Genomic DNA, 23,610 nt, shown 5'->3' on the forward strand with positions numbered 1-23,610 from the left:
AATTGTCTTACATTTAACATACATTCATTATTATATAAAATTGTAACTTGTTTATGAGTGCAGCATAGTAAATAGAGAATATTAGGGCTAAATTCTTTTTTAACTTGAATTTTTGGACCAGTTAAAGAAAGGTTTACATCGCATGGCCATGAAAAAGTCAGATCATTCAACTACACAAAGCCATTTACCTAACAATCTATTTGTCCTATTAAATTTCCTTAAGTTCTGTTTAAAAAAACAACAACAGCAAAGATGAATTTTTTTTAATAGCAGAGTTACTACCAACAATTAAAACATTAACTGCTTCTAAGCTTCAATATTAATATCTTATATCTTTGTGGTCTTTAACTAGTTTCACCATTTGAAATAGTCCTAAACAACTCCATACAATATATGCCTTGATTAAAATTATATCAGCATTCTAAATCTTAAACAGTCCAGTAGAAAACAAAAGGTTTTATTCGAATATCAATTATTTCACCCTTACAAAAACAACAAGGCTATTGTCAAGCAATATGGTTCCCTACCAGCTCCACCATTGTCAGAAATTCCACCATTTTCAGATTCATTTTTTTTTGGTTGCCATAGCAACCACAATTTTTTACGTAGGAACAAAATGAAATGACGTGCATAATGTCCATATTGCCATCTATCCATGTTGCAAGATTCATGAAAAAATATTAAGAACTTTAAAAGTTATCGCAGGATCCAGAAAAGTGTGACGGACAGACAGACTGACAGTTAGACTGACAGACAGACAGAGCGCAAACCATAAGTCCCCTCCGGTGAAACCGGTAGGGAACAACAAAAATGGGCAAAACAATATATTATTTAGATCTTTAAATGTTTTGATTACATACAGCTCTCTGCAGGGGTGAGATCCTTCTGTGACGGCTGCTTGGCCATCAGGTCTACCCCGTCACCTCGCATACCATACAGGGCGTTCTGAGGAGAAATACATGTACAAGAACATATATGTCAGTGAAGAAGACAAGAGATGTTATTGATTCACATAAGTTGAAAGTTATTGTGTTTAGATAATTTATTAATTACAATAACATTTTTCAAAGGCTTTTACGTTTTGAGCTAAACATATGGAAATAAGTGTTAAAATACTTATTATGATATAAAGCCACTATGACATTACCAGAAATTTAGGTACAGCTTAGAGATAATTAAGATCAAATAAAAAAGAGGCCTTCAGAGGGTAATTAGGTTTCCAATTCACATATTTTGAATTTCAACTTAAACAAAATCAATACAGGTATAACGAAATTCAGCTGCAGTTTGCTTTATACAAACTGCCTCAGTGTACGAACACAAATCTATCAGCAAACTTTTGTTTGATGAAGGCAATGAACAAATGACAACATTTCAATGACCTACATTTGCGGAGTTGGTGGTCACATAGTCCAGGGTTAATACACAGCCAACGTAGTGCCTTTTCCAGCTTCCATACTCGTGCATGGCTGGAGTATATGGCAGGAACCAGCCATACTTTAAACACTTGGGCATCCATAACACATCCTACAAGAAGATAATTAAAGAGCTAGGACATAATGTATGAGCCTCATTCTGTGAAAGCTGGGCTAAATATTTGTGTGTGAAATTTCCTCCCAGATAAGGGACAACACTTAATGCCTTGACTGGATTTTCGATAAAAAGAGATCGCCATTAAATGAAAAATTTAGAAAAGGTTGTCCCTGATTAGACTGTGCAGACTGCATAGGCTTATCTGAGATGACACTTTAAACACATGCACTATGCGCTATGTTACAATAACAAGGCTCACATATACATGGACCTGTTTGCAGCTTAAATTCCTTACCTCAGCTGGAACCCTCTTTATTTAGCTTTTTTTGCTCATAAAACAAGACTAATTGTGGTTTCTGTTTTTAACGAAAAAATTGCTTCTATACATATTTTAGAAATAACAAAATAATAGTAGTTTTTAATATATGATGTTTGTTTGAAAATCCCTTCCATTATTGTTCTTCAGTACAATTATGTTCAGTTCAGTTATACTATATGTAACGCACAGTTTTTACCCCCAAATTACCCCCATTTTTCAATAAAGTTTGTGCGTATTATACATTGATATAACAATACTCTGACTGCTTACTTGGAAAAAATCATTGAGCATTTATAATTATTATAAATAAGTAAAATATTTCTTTTTACTACACGATATTACCTTGCGGGCTGAAAGATCTATGGATGACATATCGAATAGCAGGTAACAGTGCATGTATATGTGAAAGGGGTATTTTGTATACCAATAAAAAAAAAACAAATGTGAACAACTTGTGTTTGCATTAGTTGATAGGACAGGTTGAATAACTTGAGATGTAAAGTGACACATGATAATGTGAAAATATGAAATCATATTGAAAGAAGTGTATAAATTTTGAACATTCAACAGTGTTGTATTCACATTGTATCTGCACTGTATCCAAAGTATACCGGGTAAGTGTGGTTCAATCAATTTTTGTTGACATGAAATTCATGTATTAGTAAATTCTGTCATATTTGTTGGATTTTCATGGATTTCTAATTTGTGCAAAAGCCAAACAAGAGCTGTGTTTGTGAAACACAATGCCCCCTACTGCGCCGCTTTGAAGCCATATATTTGATCTTTGACCTTGAAGGATGTCCTTTAACTTTCACCACTCAATATGTGCAGCTCCATGAGATACACATGCATTCCAAATATCAAGTTGCTATCTTCAATATTGCAAAAGTTATGACCAAGGTTAAAGTTTTGGGACAGACACACACACACATACAATTGCAGACAGGCCAAAAACAATATACCCCCGATCATTTGATCCGGGGGCATAAAAATGCATTTTCTATGTGCTTTTGTCTATTCTCACAACCCTTAACCCCACATACATAAAGGCAACATTTTGTCAATTACATAAAGTGTTTGATGCTTATCGCCTAAATATCCCAGTCCTATCTCAATGAATACAGGATATGACCTATACATTTAATATTTTGGTCATAACTATTCATAGCATTTACTATCCTATGTACTTTCAGCTACTACTTTCCTCACAAATATATTTCCATAATAAACATTTTACCTGTTCAGACAGAAACTTCCAGTGCCAACAGACTTGGGCACAGCGACTCAAGCTTTTGGGTTCGAGGAATGAGAAGATGTACAGAGCCAAAAATCTGGGTAGAACTGTGGTGAAGTCCAGGTGCTGTAGTGGTACCATCTCCTCAAACCAGTCCTAGGGGATGCAAGGGGAAATAGTCCAGAACTATCTTAAGTTAGATCTGATCTTAGGTTATTATGTGGCTCATTCTGTGAAAACAGGGCTTAATTCATGTCAGTAAAGTGACGTCCCAGATTAGCCTGTGCAGTGAGGGACGCCACATTCCGCTCTGATGGTATTTTTTTGTTAAAAAGCAGTCTCTTCTTAGCACAAAATCCAGATAAATGACAAACTGGCTAATATGGGACAGTCAAGTTACCATTACCGGATCAGTAGCATAATTAAGTTGTTCTGGTGAAAAACAATAACTGTTTTGAGACTTCTTTTACACCAGTTTGATTAAATATTACCTTTGTTTACTGACTCAGCACATAGCCTTATTTTTTAACTCAGGCAAAATGTATTTGTGATACCTTTTTTTTCACCGAAGTATTCATGCATTAACGGATCAGCTGTAGCCATAACGGATCACGTGATCAAAACCACTCAGGGGACATCTAACGAGCTATTTGAACTGTCGAAACATGAACTGTTGTTTACATTGACCAAGTTACATTGCCAGTTATAAATTATATTCATTTTTTTTGTGTTATTAATTGTTTTCTATATGTGATCTTGTATCTACAATTTACGCATGGTGTTCTTGTGTGAATTATCTGTTGAAAATCCTAAATACCGGTAGATCGAAAAGATATGGGCATGATCTTATAAACCATGTAAATTGTTTGAATCATATCTAATCATCGATATTGAACATGGAAAATTAATAAAACATTAAGATTGAGATCATTTATTGTAAGAATTAAAGTGATCCGCTATGGGTAATGATCCGGTAATGGTAACTTGACTGGACAACATTTCATGCACATGCAGCCCAGTCTTCCCAGAATGATGCTCATTAAATGGAAAAATCTACAAGAATCTGTCACGGGGTGGGAAAGAAATTACCATATGCAAGAACCTTATCAAGAAAATCTTAACTTCGGTTGTATTTATAAGGGAATATTAAAAGTCACCTTATTCCAAAATTAGTCCTAGGGGTTACAAATAAATGAAAGATACCAGAAAATGCTATTCCAACAGGGTGCAAATATACAATGGCAAATTTCCAAGCATTTATCCAGCTACTTTGTTATTCCACATTTTAACAGGCTGCATCAATTAAAAAATGTATCTGTAGTAATTAAAACATTAAAATAAAAAAGATAAAACAATGTTACTTATACAAAATACTTCTTGATGAATGCAGACATCTGCAGAAAAAAAGAGTTTCAACAGTGAAACTAAGTAAACGCTCCTTACCCTACCCCCACCCCAAAATAGGCTCAACTGAGGCTACATTCAGAAACACATTGCATACAGAAAATAGCCACAAAAGGCTTGTCTAATATTGATAAATTTCTTGCGTATGGAAGAGGAAATTAGTTCTTCATAAATTGGCACCAATTTCCAATGGTGCATCCAGGAATACTTGTAGGCAATTAGGGACAAGAAAAAAGGGGGATAGTCCTAGACATTTCTACCGTAAAATATCTTAAGCCTTATTCAGAGAGAAACCAAATTTAATAGGCAAGTTGAGTTCACATACAGTTGATGTAATTATATGCAATATGCAATTCGAATTCACATATATTTCAAATATTGATTTAAACTTCAGTACTACTGTCTTGGATTCAATAATTTATTTTTTAGATGAAAAAAAATCATACTCCAACCAACTGACCTGAACAAACTTGTACTGTTTCCGGCTGCACTGTCGGAAGATAAGATCAAAGAATCTTTTCCGCTGAGAGTCTGTCCACAGGTCAAACTGGGGAATTATAACAGGTTATGATTAGGCGAAGGCGAAAAATACACTATACCTGCAAACGCCCAAACCTTTATAATAACCCACTTTGCAATTTATTTAAATATAATGCACAAACTTCAAATACTGTTCATGTATGTGGAAATATACTGTATGCATACAAAACATCACAAAAAGTTGTATGGTTATTGTTAATTTTATAAAGAGTAGTGATATTATTGTTAAGCACATACATATTAAAATGTGTATCTAAACTATACAATACTCCAAATAAAAAGAAGTTCAATTCAAAACATTTTACAGTTCATGTTATTTAAACCTTTGAAACAAAACTAAATATAAGTGTAAATGAACCCTGTGTTGCATCAACTACTCACCCAATGGGACACAAGGTCTCTCCTTTCCAGGAATATCTGAAACATAAAATATCTGGCAAAAATGTATGGATGACATTTACCTCACAATTGTAATTGCAACTTAATACATCATAAACATGTTTCTACAAAAATGATGCAATAATTGTAAAGAGGCTATTAAACACACATTGGTTGTTAGTAGAGAAAGTATTATGGAGCACAATTTAAACTTTAATCTATTTGCTAAAAGACCAACTTTAAAGACAATTAAAACATGTTTGAGTATTAATTATGGGATGATTACAAATCTTATTGTAGTTATTTGCAATATCTTCAATATCTGAATAAGAGTAAATTGTGCATTAAATTAGCAGATATTTTAACTTATTTTATACGAAAAATAACCAGAAGTATACCTGCTCATTAGAGGCCTTGTTAATCACAGGGGTCCATGCGCTGTTATGCGTCTTCATTTTATTGGTGGAAAACTTCCCAGACTCGCGCACTTTCTCTGTTCTCATCTCTGTAATTCTTCCAAGCACCTTACTGTCATTTAGCGTGATTGCCAGCTTTGAGTGTTGTGTGTGACGGAGCCTCGTCTTCATGTTAGCGTCTAGCTGAGCCATAGCCGTGGACGTCATTTTTCTTGTGTATTTTTTTACCAACTGTCAAAGCTGGTGTAAGAACGGGAAAATCAAATCAGCGCTCCTTCTATTTTTCTGTGGAAGAAAATTACAGTTAAATCTGAAATACTGAATCAGTTTTACACACATTATTAAAAAGGAACATTTTAGTTACATCAAATTAAACCATCCAGACTCTTCACAACACTAATATATATTTCAATAAGTGTTTGTTCTGGCAAGAAAAAATGTCCAATATAAATTATCTGACATCAATTAAGACCCCAGCTATTCAATTGAATGCTATGTTATGTGAATAATTTATTAACAACAGTAAGGCTTTGTAAAAAAGGCAGTATTGTCCATGCAAGTTTCTACTATTTGCTTTCACATAATATATTTATTGATAACAACTAGAACTATGCTATGTTTTTAATGCAACTCAACAAACGGGACTAGTATATCTCATGTGTAAATAAAATATCACACATATCATTTATTTCTTCTTGAATGCTCCCATTAATTCCCAGCAATCCGGAATGTTCATAGCTGAGAGTTGAATTATCGCAACTTAATTATATTTCCTTAATTTTGATGTTCTTTGGAAATTTGATTCTAATGAAAATCACATTTCAGGAAATATAGCAGCACTACTTTAATAAAATTGTTGTGTACATAAAAGGGACTTTAAATGTTACGATAGCCAGAACAGGTAATAAGTGTAGTGAAATAAGGTCACTTCCAACAGCCTTGCTGTTGGGCTAGCTCTTTAGCGACGTGGTTAAAGTATCTGACTACCACTCAGGAGGTCGTGAATTCAATCCCCAGCTTGAGCTCAGTATTTTCACATTAATGGCGATGAGGCAAAAAAAGAACTGTGAATGGGGGAATGGGTCTGAGTTGTTTAATGGTTTCTGGGAGGGCCATGCGGATGCAAGACATGCTGTAGCGGGCGTGTCTGGGCCTTGAAACATTAAAACGGGGAGGAGTGTAGTAAACTAAGGTCACTTCCAACAGCCTTGCTGTTAGGCTAGCTCTTTAGCCACATGGTTTAAGTGTCTGACTACCACTTTGGAGGTCGTGGGTTCAATCCCCTGCTTGAGCTCAGTATTTTCACATTATGACCATGAATTAATGTGAGCACTGATTGATGAATATATACATCATAATTATGGCTTGTCACCTTTATATTTTACTTTAAGTGTTTGCACAATATTTAAATATAAAAATGTTATGATAATAAATTAACACTACACAAATTATTTATAATTTAACAACTGTTGATAAAGACTTAACTCTTTAGTTTAGTGCATACAAATTCAAACGCAATGTTCGTTTTTTGTGAAATCATGATTGCCAATTACTTTCTCGTGCAACACACTGTAAAAACACACGTGCGAAACTGTCAACACGAGTCCGATTACCTAATCTGTAAGCTCCAATTGTTAACCAATTATCCGATTAATTTTTGACAGGTGTCCGCCATATTGGTTATTGTTGTCGTCCTGCGTAAGCGTAGCGTGTCGAATCACCCAGGAAACCTCTGGCGGGAAAAGTCATGCCCCACGTGGTACACATGTGATACAATTAAACGGCGAGGTATAAAACCCGGAACTATCCGGAAATCTTTATGGTAAAACCCGGATCCGATATAAATGGTTATAACTTCATTATTATTCGTCCGATATTAATTATAATGGTACCGTTGTAAAGAAGATCCTCTACAGATTCTAACCATATCAAAATATTTTATGGCAGGGTCGTAGTCGGCCTGTAAATCGCGGACAAAGTCGGCCTGTTTTAACGTTTTTTTTTACACACGCAAATGCCGAAAAGAAAACCCGGATCCGATATAAATGGTTATAACTTCATTATTATTCGTCCGATATTAATTATAATGGTACCGTTGTAAAGAAGATCCTCTACAGATTCTAACCATATCAAAATATTTTATGGCAGGGTCGTAGTCGGCCTGTAAATCGCGGACAAAGTCGGCCTGTTTTAACGTTTTTTTTTACACACGCAAATGCCGAAAAGAAAACCCGGATCCGATATAAATGGTTATAACTTCATTATTATTCGTCCGATATTAATTATAATGGTACCGTTTGTAAAGAAGATCCTCTACAGATTCTAACCATATCAAAATATTTTATGGCAGGGTCGTAGTCGGCCTGTAAATCGCGGACAAAGTCGGCCTGTTTTAACGTTTTTTTTTACACACGCAAATGCCGAGAAGAAAACCCGGAACCGATATAAATGGTTATGACTTCATTATTATTCGTCCGATATTAATTATAATGGTACCGTTGTAAAGAAGATCCTCTACAGATTCTAACCATATCAAAATATTGTATGGCAGGGTCGTAGTCGGCCTGTAAATCGCGGACAAAGTCGGCCTGTTTTAAACGGTTTTTTTTACACACGCAAATGCCGAGAAGAAAACCCGGAACCAATATAAATGGTTATAACTTCATTATTATTCGTCCGATATTAATTATAATGGTACCGTTGTAAAGAAGATCCTCTACAGATTCTAACCATATCAAAATATTTTATGGCAGGGTCGTAGTCGGCCTGTAAATCGCGGACAAAGTCGGCCTGTTTTAAACGGTTTTTTTACACACGCAAATGCCGTAAAGAAAACCCGGAACCGATATAAATGGTTATAAATGCATTATTATTCGTCCGATATTAATTATAATGGTACCGTTGTAAAGAAGATCCTCTACATTTTCTAACCATATGAAAATATTTTATGGCAGGATCGTAGTCGGCCTGTAAATCGCGGACAAAGTCGGCCTGTTTTAACGGTTTTTTTTTACACACGCTAATGCCGTAAAGAAAACCAGGAACCGATATAAATGGTTATAAATGCATTATTATTCGTCCGATATTAATTGTAATGGTACCGTTGTAAAGAAGATCCTCTACAGTTTCTAATAATGTTAAAATATTTTATGGCAGGGACAGTGTTAACCTGTAAATCGCTGTGCGGTAAAAGTTGACCGAAAAATACCGTGTTTTTTTTAACACAGAACAATGTCTTGAGGAAAACACGGAAAAGCTAAAAGGGGTTATAAAAGCATCCTTTTCCCAACCGACCATACATTTTTGGTACCGTTGTTACGGTATTGTTCCACTGTTTCTAAATATGTAAAAAATATTGTGAGAAAGCATAATATGAAATAAGGCGAAGCATCAAGAAGAAGTACCAGAAAGAAGCATTGTTATGTATAAAGCGCTTTACTTTTTCAAAATTCTACATTAAATAAAGAAATATCGTATTTTTTGGTTAAGTGTACGTGCTTGATATATATTCATAAAATAGCAGTTTTTTTTTAAACATTCGGTCTTTAACCTTTAATTTGATGCAAATGAAAAGAAGAACTGCCTTTTTTATTTTTATACTTAAATCAACATTTAACGAAGTCATTATTGACTAAATAAATATGTACATTTTTCACTCCATTAAAACCGGCCCTTATAGTTTACTTTCATGTATATATAGAATAATTGAGTGCTTTTCGGTGATTCTATGCTGGCGCGATAGTGCTTTTCGGTTGCAAATAAAAATACTTTTGTGCGTGATCTTTACACTTAAATCAATATTTAACGAAGTGATTAATTACTTAATTAATACGTACATGTTTTCAATCCATTATAAACGGCACTTATGGCTTACTTTCATGAAAATATGAAGAAATTGAGTGCTTTTCGGTGATTCTGTGCTGTCGCGGGAGTGCTTTTCGGTCGTCACATGAAGTGCTTTTCGGTCGGTATATTGCCGATATTTATCCAATATGGGGCATTAATACATCATAATAAACACAAGGTAGTATAAATATGCATGAAATATAACCATTTTTATCTAATTTAGTCCATTAACACACAACAGAAACGCATTTTTGCATATATATTGCGAGAAATCGAGTGCTTTTCGGTCTTCACATGAAGTGCTTTTCGGTCGGTATATTGCCGATATTTATCCAATTTTGGGCATTAATACATCATAATAAACACAAGGTAGTATAAATATGCATGAAATATAACCATTTATAACTAATTTAGTCCGTTTACACACAATAGAAACGCAAGTTTTCATATATATAGCGAGAAATTGAGTGCTTTTCGGTCGTCACATGAAGTGCTTTTCGGGCGGTATATTGCCGATATTTATCCAATTTTGGGCATTAATACATCATAATAAACAAAAGGTAGTATAAGTATGCATAAAATATAACCATTTATAACTCATTTAATCCGTTACTCACACAATAGAAACGCAATTTTTCATTTATATACAAGAAATTGATTGCTTTTCGGTCTTGACATGAATTGCTATTCGGTCGGTATATTGCCGATATTAATCCAATTTTGGGCAAAATGTAGTATAGACATACATTCATATAACCATTAATAACTAATTAAACCCGTTAACACACGCTAGAAACGATATATTGCATATGTAGAGAGAGAAATTGAGTGCCTTTCGGTGCTTTTCGGTGATTGTATGGACCGACTTAAATACCAATAGAGCGTGACACAAACACAGCACAATTGTTTATTTCGGCAACATTTTGATATTATTTGCTTTTAAACATAGCTTTTAATGACTATTGATAGATGAATAATGTTATACTATTATTTGTAATTTCAAAACATGTTACTTGGTGATTTTATTCACGTTCTATAAATACATCAGTTATTCTTATTAACCTGATGCCTGTTGTCTGCTACTGTTACAATACGACGCTTAAAAATGTGGATTGCATAAAGTTAAAGGTCACATTCCGTGTGCACTATATTACTTGTAATAATGCATTATAAATATGTCAAGCATGTTCACTTTAACAAATACGATACTTCTTTATGTAATGTAGAATTTTGCAAAGGTAAAGCGCTATATATATGACAATGTTTTATTTTTTCTTGTTGATTAAAAACAAAAACAAAATATAACAATACATATCATATGTGTACATACTTTTTTAAACCAATATAATGAATCACGTGATGTTTTTATAATTTTGTTAAGCGTGCGTGATATTGAACGTTGATTTAAGCGAGTTATGCGATTTAAAAACTGATACCACTCAGCTTGATTTACAATTCATGTTCCAACGCGCCAATGTATTTAATTAAATGGTTTCATGAAATTGTGTTTAAAAGCATAACGATTGAAAGTCAGTAAGAAACACAGTTTTGCACATAAAATGATCGCCAACAGACCCGAATTAATACACTTCATAAATGCCAATCAGATAAAAAACAATTCCAATAATACAACAGGGGAAGTCTACACTGTGTATTAGCCACCTGCTGTGGTTATCCCTATTTATCAGCTCTATCTCAGGCACCTGGCTACTGTTATGAACAAATTGGATTTACTGAAAATAACTGATGTCATTTATTGCCAAATTGTTATGTACATATAAAATAAACAACGAGAGTGGACCCACATCATTGTTGCACATTAGTATAAACTTCACTGTAATCTAGGCGCCCCGTAATCTGTTCTTAAAATAGACATAGCCTTAATAAAGACGGCGCTAATTAAGTTGGATATTAAAGAAGCTACATTAAGCGCACTGAAAAAGATGAATTGGACACATTTGCATCTTTCATTTATTACAAAGCATGTGAATATGTACAATACTTTTATTACTGACACATTATTCTTAAAGTCGACGGACAACATAAGAGGGAACCACAATTAAATAAGATCCATTTTCGCAGGATAGTGGTTTTTTTAGAAAATATTCACATATTATTTTTAGCTTGCATTAGTTACAATAATAAGTTCGCGTGCCATTGAACGTTGAGTTAAGCGAACGGTGCGAATTAAAATCTGAAACTATTATGTCATCTGTACTAACAGCATTAACTCAATGGTGTCAAATCCTCTATAGTCAATTAAAGGGGCATTTTCATTTTTTGAAGTAGTTAAAAACCAACTTGTAGTGAGTGATATTTTGATGCAACCAATTGAAACTTTTGACTTTAAATGACGAAAAATCGGATATGGGTGCATTGTGTGTGCTATGTATAAAACATGACAGTCACTACAAAATCGTATATATAATATACTCTGTAAGAGACGTTACATATTATGACATTTCAAATTTAAACCACAAAATTGACAATTATCCAAAGATATATCATTCATTTTAGTGAAGGAATGATATATTATAATAACCATGAAAAGTTTTTTCCGTTTGACTATGCCTTTAACGAAAGAATTTTTCATAATAATATATATAAAATAAACGAGAGTAATGATACCTTCCTTTCATGTATAGTGTACATGTAAGACAAACAGATTCTTTAAATTCATCGCTGTCATTACATCAGTCTATTAGCATCTCATTCGCAATGAAATAATTTGCATTTCACGTGTGCAGAAAATGATTCATATTTTGGTAAAAGGAATTGTACTTCTCTTTAGCGTATCTTACAAAAGTATAAGCACGCATTGCAGAAAGCACTTTTAGAACAAAAAAATCAACGAAAGACTGACTTGCCTTTCGCTAGTAGTAAAATCGTTTTAAACGTCTTATGTAAACAAGACCACAAGCTGAAATAACTGCACAAAAATATGAGATTGTAAACGTATATTGCATTTAACACCAGAGAGAGAGAGAGAGAGAGACTTGAACGCTCCAAGGCTGCGGGTAAAAACTTGTACGAATTGGTCCAAAATCAACGAATTAGTATGCATTCATAGTGCAATGTTCTCGTTTAAAGTAAAATTCACTAACAAACTCAAATTCGTATATTCGAGCTCTCATCATGATTTTGATTTCAGTCTTCATGAAACGAGTCTTAATTTATACAGATTTTTTGTTATTGTACGAATGAGTAAGTGCTAATTATTAGATCTAGTTGATTAAGTGCACACTGATTTTGAAACATGAAATAATAATGTAAATAGCATTCATTTCTGTGAACTCAGGTTTATTCGCGAATATTAGTATGTTCAGTAGTCAGGCTAGAGACCGACCGGAATGAAAATAATGAGCTATGTAACAGAACTTGTTTTCATTGTACAGATAAGATCGAGGATGAAATACATGTACTCGTTCACTGTCCGTTGTATGTTGATGTTCAGGAGGGTTGACATAATTTATAACTGATATAGTCTTTAATTGTAAGCTATGTAAATATTGTCGTTGTTTTTAGGGTCTGTTAGTTATAAATCAAGCGTGGGTAACCATTGCTAATGAGTTAATTTCCGACCTGGTCATAATATACTTGATTTCTTAAACCATTTATATTATGCGCGTTAGTGCATCTTATCGCAGTGTCATTGTTTTACGTAAATATATTTATATATCTATAAACGGTTACTAGATTTACCGCAAGCGCGGGTACAAATTAATGCTCGTGTAAACACGTTCATAAAACATAAATTGCATCAAGATTATGACTTTGTTGAAATTATGATCTGTTTACGTCGTATTTGCTCAATCAGCATTTAGTAGTATAAGTCTTATAATCTAAGTAATTTACGTCATCAACAATGCCACCAAAACCGTTTATGCGATTCTAATTAAGAGCGCAGTATTTAGCAGATTTGAATAGAAAACCAACACTCGTTAAGTCATGTAACGCGCTAAAGAAAGTATATAATGGCCATTGAAGAAACATGCCTAATTTGTGAAATTTCTGAAGTCGCGAATTCTTCAGAATTGTGAAAATGAGTCGCGAACTTGCAATATTTCCGAAAACACGTGAGTTTTCCAAATTGTGATTTTTTAAAGATTAAATGTAGTAAATAGTTAGTATTCAATAATTTCATTTTTTTTACACTTCATTTATTCTGAAATTTAAACATCGCATGCCATCGCTACACCAAGCGCGACTATCCTTATATCCGAACTACTCCCAAGGGCACGGAACCGCTTCAATGGCAACGGTTATCGACAAGACTTCCTAGAACACTGGAACTACGATGCTGGCGTTGTCAACAAGCTGCTACGCGAGTTTGCCAGCAAGGTGCCGTGGGTTCGTGTCATTGAACATCCGGAATTCCACACCATGTTCGGTAAACAAACTTACGTTTTACTGTATCTTCTTATACTATGTGAACCCGTAATATCGATCCACACGTTTAACTATCGATAATGCTTTTGGATATTTGAGTTTGATAGTACTATTCTTTCGCCCGCAAGTAACTTCAATTTTCCCTGAATATGTAATATGAAAAGACGCAACAATTGGCTAATGTTTTACGCTCTCTTAAAGTTTGTTAACTATTGGCCTACTTACATCAAGCTTCCGTGCGGCAGAGTTTGAGAGGTCGCATATAGAACGGGAGGTTATGGGTTCGAAGACCGCCAATATCAGGATGTTTTGACATTCAAAAACTATTTGCTAACACACATTGGAAAAATATAGATGTTGACATTGGTGATCAATCTTGTGGCACTGTTATTATATATTATGTATTCAACATAACTATGGTGGTATCATGGAATATCGACCTCGACTTAAATGTCCATCATCTTTAATTATGGCGAACAACGCAAATTCGTAACACATGGATGTTTCGTAAACAATGCGAAATTTTAAATTTTGAAGAAAAAACTTAACTGCTAATCTTATTATTGTTTATCTATACATTTCTCTAAAAACAATAGTTGTTCATTTTTTTAACAATCTTAGCTTGGTCTCATTGCAGGAGCCAATGTCTATCTCCTCAGCAGAGATGGTCTGCATCTGACCATAGATGGTACGAACACGGTTGCAAGCAACATAGAAACAGCCGTCACGTCTCTAACGAAACCAACTAGACCGACTTACCCAGGGCCTGATACTCAGTCCAGCCGTCCCGCACCTACACATACAACACCGACATACGAATATGGACCCCGGCGTTACAGTGATGTTCTATCAGGTCAGGGCGTAACGTCACATGGTGGTGGTGGGGGTGGTAGTAGGGGTGGTGGTGGTAGTGGGTGGTGGTTGTTGTGGTGTTGGCGGTGGTGGTAGTGGGTAGTGGTGGTGGTGGCGGTGGTGGTGGTAGGGGTGGTGGTGGTGGTGGTGGCGTTTGGTGGTGGTGGTGGTGGTGTTTGTAGGTAGGGATGGTGGTAGTAGGGGGTGGGTGGTGGTGGTGGTGGTAGTAGGGGTGGTGGTGTGGTAGTAGGGTGGTGGTAGTAGGGTGGAATTGGTGGTGGTGGTGGTGGTGGTGGTGGTGGGTGGTTGGTAGTAGGGATGGTGGTGGTAGGGGTGGTGGGTGGTGGTAGAATGGGTTGGTGTAGTGGTGGTGGTGGCGGTGGGGTGGTGGTGGTAGTAGGGGTGGTGGTGGTGGTAGTGTGTGGTTGGTAGTGGTGGTGGTGGTTCGGTGGTGGTGGTAGAGGTGGCGGTGGTGTGATGGTGGTGGTGTTGGTAATAGGGGTGGTGGTAGTAGGGGTGGTATTGGTGGTGGTGGTGGTGGTAGTAGGGATGGTGGTGGGTTACGGTTGGTGGTAGGTTGGTGGTAGTGGTAGTGGCGGTGGTTTGGTGGTAGGGGTGGTGTGTTTGGTAGTAGGGATGGTGGTAGTAGGGTTGGTATTGATGGTGGTGGTGTGTTGTGGTGTGTTGGTAGTAGTGATGGTTGGTGGTAGCCTGGGTGGTGGTAGTGGTGGTGGTTGTTGATGGTGGTGGTGGTGGTAGTACGGGTGGTAGTAGATTGGGTGGTGGTAGAAGGGGTGGTGGTGGTGGTGGTGGTGATGGTGTTGGTGAGACGCGACACGAGCAGCACGCTTCTCCATATCTCATCTCGAACTTGATGAGATAGTCCGATGGATTGAAGATGCTACAAAAGTTTCCGCACGGTAGAAAAAGACAGTCCGGTGGGGGCGGTACTGCAGTAGTACATTCAAACCAGAAGGAACCATTGTCTGCACAGATTGTTGACCGACATAATGGGTGCTTGTGAGGCTGGGCAAGGTAAGGTATCAACTGACATGCCTTTCAACATAAGTGGTGGGGATATATATGTGGTAGCTTTAGACTCATTAGCAATGAAAAAAGGACGTTCGCGTGGACAAATATATGTGGGTAAATGACGGTCGCAGACGCTTTCCAAAGAAAAAACCAACGATGTTTAAGTCATTTTTCAAAATTAAATTAGTCGAAAACCAACATTCACAATCTTTTCAAAAGCATATATACGAACGCTTAGAAAATGGAAAATTTGCAATTATACATTACCTTGGAGACCCCACCATATATACACCCTAGCACATGGGAATTCTAAGAGTAAGGAAACGGTGTTTATAAGAACCAAATCCTTCTGTTATTGAACATATCAAGTCACGTGCTGATGATGAAACCGTTAGTGCTAATTTTATAGACAAAGAATTGAAATGCAAAGCTGAGAAAGGTACAGATTTTGGTGTAAAAACAGCAAGAAACGTTCGCCAGGTAAAAAATCATTTATACAAAAGTAGAAGTGAAAAACGTTATAGCACGACGAAATATATAATCTCTGTGAAATTTCAATAGATTTAGAAAATTTTAACAAACAAATTGACGTCTTTCCATCCCTGGTGTGCATATCGGGGTTGGAAGAAATACTGACAGAATTCAATGAATTACTAATGTTCGACTCCGATACACCCCTAAAAATGTTTTATGACACAACTTATAAAATGGGGCACTTGTTTGTTAGTGTTCTGTCATATCAACATATTTTGTTCGAAGGCAATAAAATAGTGCCCGTAGCATTCATGATGCACGAACGGCGAGACGCAAAATTCCATGAAAGGTTTTTCAGTGTTTAAAGGAACATATTCCAAATTTAAAAAGAACAACATTTTCCGCTAATTTGTGATCGCGAGGCCCGGAATAAAATTAGCAATTCAGAATTCGCTACCCAACATACAAATTATTCACTGCTGGAATCACATACGAACAGACCGTAACTACTTGGCTTTAAGAAAACTAATGCAAAAAGTGATGATTTCTCCGTGTACACTAAACATGTGCAAGACTTAATGAAATGTGCAACTGAAGACGATTACACTGACCATAAATCTAAAATAGAACAAGAGTGGAGCCAGGATATTAAGAACTATTTTGACAGACATTTGCATCAAACCATTTTGAATAATTCTGGTCGTTGGGTGTTAGAAAAATTAGGCATATACAATCCCTACTCAGGAATAACCAGTAACCCCGCCGAATCAATTAATAATATGATAAAAGCAATACAACACAGGAAAGAGCTACCGGTAGATTTAATATTGTTTAAACTTACTAATGTGTCAAAAATCAGTTTATGCAGACATACAATGTGGTCGAAGCAGGATTTGGTAATTTTAAATTAAGAAAAGACTGTGAATACGCCAGATTAGACAGAAGTGAAATTAATGTACCCCACATATCCGGTTACACCGGATGATATTTTAAGACAAGCGAAAGAAGCACTAGAGCATTTCCAAAAATCAGGTGTGAAATTTTAACTGATAACCGATTGAAACCAATTTAATAACAAGAGAAAATGTCATCGACGGAGAAAAAAATAATTTGGAAATATTTAAAGATAAAAACATTACTTGTATTGACGATAAGGAATTAGGGGAAAGGAAGGGTATTGAAAAAGAATATGTCCCAAAAAGCTTTGGCGGAATTTATATAAATAATGATAAAATAAAATTAATCCCATCCATGACAACCTTTATTGTTGAGGGAATACATGGCTCCAAACGTTTGGTGACAATCATCGCCAAAAGAAACATGTAGTTGTCCGTCAACTGGACTTTGTTATCACCTACTAGCGGTTTAAAATGACTCTGAATATTGATGGAATCTGTGATAAACGCACGGTTAAAAATCTCACGCTTCTTCGAAAAAATAGCAAACCGCGTGTTGCCAAAAAAAACGGGACAAAAGAAACCGAAAAAAGCCGACTTCGAAATTAACCAGCACCCGATTCAATACTCATGACACCAACTGGAAAATCATGCGACACATCGCTGAAACAAAAGCTCGCCAATTTAATAGCATCAACCCAAAACACCAACGTCTAAAAAAGAAGCCGGACACACCAACAATTATTCACTTCTTGTAACAATAAAGTTGACAACAATTTAAGTTTCAATTGCAGAAGACGTTTCTCGAAGAAGAAAACCATTTAAATATAAGCGCGATGATTCATTTACCAGTGAACAGACGTGTTTTTAATCAAATGATCATTGATGACGCGGGAGAGACGATAATGTAGAAATTGCAAAATATATCTACAATAGATTTAGAGCTAGTTAAAAAATCCATCCGGGTGGCTTGAAACGACCCAATAATAAACAAATGTCAGCAAATGCTAAAAGAACACATTCGCGCTTGACAGTGGGATGCAGAACACACTTCTTGCTCCGTACTTTAATCATGATTTAGGTACCTGGGATATAAATAAACGTTTAACGAAACAAAATCCCCCGTCCGCCCAAATACATTACAACGCCAGTAATCACTGGGTATTATCATACCAATCACAGAAAGATCGACATGTTATTGTGGTGGACAGTTTAAAATCTCCAAGAACTCTAAACAGTAGTATTTCAATTCAAATCGCTCAAATCTATGAAAATGGAGAGCGCAGTGTACAAGTACAAATACCCGACGTACAACGTCAACCTAATTACACAGATTGTGGTGTTTTTGCTATTGCCAATCTTACTGAGGTGTTACACAACAATTATGATGTAGATTTTTCAATTATCAGATATGATATACCAAGAATGAGAGCACATTTATTAGAATGTATTACTAAACAACAGTTTACAACATTTCCAAAAATAGAAAAAATGCCAAAAATGCCGTGTAAAGTAGCAAAAAGTTGTTCTATTAAGATTTTTTGCGCTTGTAAGTTGCCTGATATAGTTGGCGATATGGTGGAATGTGACAATAAAAGATGCAAAATGAATAGATGGTTTCACAAAAGATGTGTTGGGTACACAATGACAAACCAAGATGAAAAATGGTTGTGTCCATACTGCACATGGTAATTTGAGATGAACAAGCACTGAGATAAAGGTATGTGATTATGGTACAACAATTATATCTTAATGTTTATAAATATGATATCTATTTAGATATAATGTAATGATATCCTCCAGTACAGTTACTTTTATGGTGTCATTTCCATTATAACAAATTAATCTATCTCGTCCAATAAAATGCAATTTATGCCTTCGACATCCAGCCCCGGAAAAAGGGGGGGGGGATAACTTCCTATATACGGGTATATAGGGATGTGCCGAAAATACGGGGTGAGTTTTTCGACTAAAATTACTGATATGGGTATGGTTTGAGAATCTAAGTATAGATATGTGTATTGAAATCCGAACTTTGCTTGTATTTAAATGCATATATATTTGAAAGTATTTTAAGTATCAAAATGGGTTTGATAAATTTCATACTGGATTTACAAATAGACAGATAATTCAATAAGTATACTGGACAAATCGTCATTGATTGCATTGGACTCCGAATATACAACGAAAAAAAGTCTAAAGGTATATTTACAATGATATGCACAACCATTTTTGTACTGCCGTCACTTTTTCGAAATGTAATTTAAACCACACCATTATTGATAACGTTTGTTTCGAACGCTAACCATTCTGACCATTTTTTTTTACAAACCCGCGATCACGTAGAAGCGAGTTATTTTATGCCTATGGAAGTTTTCTAGTATGCATGACAAACAAGATCCAAAATGCGTTTTGGGCTCGTTCGAATTTTTAAACAAATATTTTACTGTTAACTAAAATGCCACGTCCGACTTGTCATTAAAATCCAGAGAGTCAAACGAAATGCACATCCACATTATGCTCTCTTTCAATTTATCTTACATTTTTTTAACCACATACACATGTCTGCTCTTTTTTTAATCTTATCGAAGTTTACAATAATGCATGACAACAAACAATCCTAAATACGTTTTGCATTTGATGATGCTTTGAATAAATAATTAACTGTTAAAAACAAACCACGTTCATATGTCGTCGCTAATTCTATCGAAAATGCGTTTAAACTATGTGTCGTATTCTGAGAAAACTGGGCATAATGCATGTGCGTACAGTGTCGTCCCAGATTAGCCTGTGCAGTTCGCACAGGCTTATGAGGGACGACACTTTCCGCCTTAATGGTATATCTTTGCTAAGAAGAGACTTCATTTAAACGAAAAATGTCATAACAGCGAAGAGTGTCGACCCTGTTTAGCCTGTGTGGACTGTATGTTAAATATTTTGAGGTTAAACTAGTTTTTTTCGTCACTGAAATGACCACACACGATATACGTCACAAATCTCCTAATTTAAATGTAAAGCTACAAGGCAATGCAAAATTAATAAAACATTATCTTATGAAAATGAATGAAGATGTTTCGATTAAAGATTTATAAATTTACGGAAAAAGATTTTATGTTAGTCAATTGTGTTTTGCTATGAGCAGGGATGTGCGAATAACTGTAAACTTTTGCTGAGCAAGTCATTCATGCTATTATACAGAATTGCAGTTTACCTACATATTTTTCAAAAGGTCAGATAGCTTAATTGGTAGAGCAACCCAGGCCGGTATCATTAGATGGCTCATGGGTGGGTTCGGGTTCGAATCCCGATCTGAACTTCGTAGGTAAACTTGTGGTTGCAAGGCTGGAAACGGATAGTGTGACAATTTGTTTTCGGCGGGGTTTTGGGCTAACCGTTCAGTTCATCAGTTCGTCTAGTCACATGAAACCGTTTAATATGGCCTGTTTGTTGTTTAATTGCTGATTAACATATTTGACACAAATCGTGCAGTCCCGCTTTAACTCCTTATTTATGTTGGCTATATTGCACTTTACCGGTACGCTGCCATCATGGATTCCGAAATTTGCGCAACTTAACACTAATTATAAGGGCTTGGGTTATAGTGCGTACCGGTAAAGTGCAATTGCCCCGGACTGTTTTTTGCTCTTATCCGCAGATGGTATTCGAACCATATATACTTCAGATGAGTGCAGACATAAGGTGATTTTATCTATTTTACAAACAGCAGCTTTTGTGCGATTTTAAAACAAAAAAGTTACTTAGTTACAAGGACTGTTATGTTGCTCTTATCTGCAGTTGGTTTTCGATCCATAAATGTTTCTTCCCGATTTGTGCAAAATAAGGGTTTATATGAACTACACGGTCGGCAAATTATCACCATTTTACAAACGGAAGCTTTTGTGGGCTTTTCAAACATTGCCTCGTGTGACCTTTTAAACTGCAAATATATCGTTCTAAATCATAAAACAATTTCAATGAAATGTACATGTAATTCTTTGGAAACGTTTTTCTAAGCAAGTTAATCATGCTATTCAACAGAATTGCAGTTTACCCATATATTTTTCAAAAGGTCAGAATAGCTTAATTGGTAGAGCAACCCAGGCCGGAATCATATCTTATTTAGATGGCTAATGGGTGGTTTCGGGTTCGAATCCCGATCTGACCTTCGTAGGTAAATTGTGGTTGCAAGGATGGCAACGAATAGGATGACAATCTGTTTGGGCGGGGGTTTTTGGGCTAACAGTTCAGTTCATTAGGTCACATGAAACCCTTTAATATGGCCCGTTTGTTGTTGAATTGCTGATTAAAGTAATAATTGAAAGTTCATTTCCTTACTTTTTAATAAAAGTCTTTACGAACTCCAGGTTCTTCTGCTAGAAGTGCCTTTAATGATTTAATTCAAATATTTTCTGTATATAAGTTGTGAGTTAGTTTCTTCACGGTGCGTATATTGTATATTGTCATCTAGATTTGCGTGTGTAAAAAACCGTTAAAACAGGCCGACTTTGTCCGCGATTACAGGCCGACTACGACCCTGCCATACAATATTTTGATATGGTTAGAATCTGTAGAGGATCTTCTTACAACGGTACCATCAATTAATATCGGACGAATAATAATGCATTTATAACCATTTATATCGGTTCCGGGTTTTCTTTACGGCATTAGCGTGTGTAAAAAAAAACGTTAAAACAGGCCGACTTTGTCCGCGATTTACAGGCCGACTACGACCCTGCCATAAAATATTTTGATATGGTTAGAATCTGTAGAGGATCTTTTTTACAACGGTACCATTATAATTAATATCGGACGAATAATAATGCATTTATAACCATTTATATCGGTTCCGGGTTTTCTTTACGGCATTTGCGTGTGTAAAAAAACCGTTAAAACAGGCCGACTTTGTCCGCGATTTACAGGCCGACTACGACCCTGCCATAAAATATTTTGATATGGTTAGAATCTGTAGAGGATCTTCTTTACAACGGTACCATTATAATTAATATCGGACGAATAATAATGCATTTATAACCATTTATATCGGTTCCGGGTTTTCTTCTCGGCATTTGCGTGTGTAAAAAAACGTTAAAACAGGCCGACTTTGTCCGCGATTTACAGGCCGACTCGACGACCCTGCCATACAATATTTTGATATGGTTAGAATCTGTAGAGGATCTTCTTTACAACGGTACCATTATAATTAATATCGGACGAATAATAATGCATTTATAACCATTTATATCGGTTCCGGGTTTTCTTCTCGGCATTTGCGTGTGTAAAAAACCGTTAAAACAGGCCGACTTTGTCCGCGATTTACAGGCCGACTACGACCCTGCCATACAATATTTTGATATGGTTAGAATCTGTAGAGGATCTTCTTTACAACGGTACCATTATAATTAATATCGGACGAATAATAATGAAGTCATAACCATTTATATCGGTTCCGGGTTTTCTTCTCGGCATTTGCGTGTGTAAAAAAAAACGTTAAAAACAGGCCGACTTTGTCCGCGATTTACAGGCCGACTACGACCCTGCCATAAATATTTTTGATATGGTTAGAATCTGTAGAGGATCTTCTTTACAACGGTACCATTATAATTAATATCGGACGAATAATAATGAAGTTTAACCATTTATATCGGTTCCGGGTTTTCTTTTCGGCATTTGCGTGTGTAAAAAAAACGTTAAACAGGCCGACTTTGTCCGCGATTTACAGGCCGACTACGACCCTGCCATAAAATATTTTGATATGGTTAGAATCTGTAGAGGATCTTCTTTACAACGGTACCATTATAATTAATATCGGACGAATAATATGAAGTTATAACCATTTATATCGGATCCGGGTTTTCTTTTTCGGCATTTGCGTGTGTAAAAAAAAACGTTAAAACAGGCCGACTTTGTCCGCGATTTACAGGCGACGACTACGACCCTGCCATAAAATATTTGATATGGTTAGAATCTGTAGAGGATCTTCTTTACAACGGTACCATTATAATTAATATCGGACGAATAATAATGAAGTTATAACCATTTAATCGGATCCGGGTTTTCTTTCTCGGCATTTGCGTGTGTAAAAAAACGTTAAAACAGGCCGACTTTGTCCGCGATTTACAGGCCGACTACGACCCTGCCATAAAATATTTTGATATGGTTAGAATCTGTAGAGGATCTTCTTTACAACGGTACCATTATAATTAATATCGGACGAATAATAATGAAGTATAACCATTTATATCGGATCCGGGTTTTACCATAAAGATTTCCGGATAGTTCCGGGTTTATACCTCCCCC

General features: G+C 35.8%; 2 protein-coding genes across 2 annotated transcripts in view; one reads left to right on the forward strand and one right to left on the reverse strand.

Moving 5' to 3' along the window:
• LOC127849682 (epithelial cell-transforming sequence 2 oncogene-like) overlaps positions 1 to 7,554 on the reverse strand; it is a 46,298-nt gene extending 38,744 nt beyond the window's left edge. Inside the window, exons 1-7 of the mRNA XM_052382429.1 lie at positions 7,438 to 7,554; positions 5,807 to 6,109; positions 5,412 to 5,447; positions 4,951 to 5,037; positions 3,090 to 3,242; positions 1,387 to 1,527; positions 861 to 945 (exon numbers count right to left, since the gene is read on the reverse strand). Coding sequence (XP_052238389.1) covers positions 861 to 945; positions 1,387 to 1,527; positions 3,090 to 3,242; positions 4,951 to 5,037; positions 5,412 to 5,447; positions 5,807 to 6,031 — 727 coding nt within the window. The 5' untranslated portion in view covers positions 6,032 to 6,109; positions 7,438 to 7,554. The remainder of the gene's footprint in view (positions 1 to 860; positions 946 to 1,386; positions 1,528 to 3,089; positions 3,243 to 4,950; positions 5,038 to 5,411; positions 5,448 to 5,806; positions 6,110 to 7,437) is intronic.
• A 5,981-nt stretch (positions 7,555 to 13,535) lies between these two features.
• Positions 13,536 to 15,007, forward strand: LOC127849683 (uncharacterized). Its single transcript, XM_052382430.1, has 3 exons — positions 13,536 to 13,549; positions 13,906 to 14,060; positions 14,697 to 15,007. The coding sequence occupies exons 1-3, from the start codon at positions 13,536 to 13,538 to the stop codon at positions 15,005 to 15,007; spliced, it is 480 nt and encodes a 159-aa protein (XP_052238390.1).
• The last annotated feature ends 8,603 nt before the right edge of the window (positions 15,008 to 23,610 follow it).

The sequence above is a fragment of the Dreissena polymorpha genome, chromosome 11 (genome assembly GCF_020536995.1).
Source record: "Dreissena polymorpha isolate Duluth1 chromosome 11, UMN_Dpol_1.0, whole genome shotgun sequence".
In the NCBI taxonomy this organism is placed as follows: Eukaryota; Metazoa; Mollusca; class Bivalvia; order Myida; family Dreissenidae; genus Dreissena; species Dreissena polymorpha.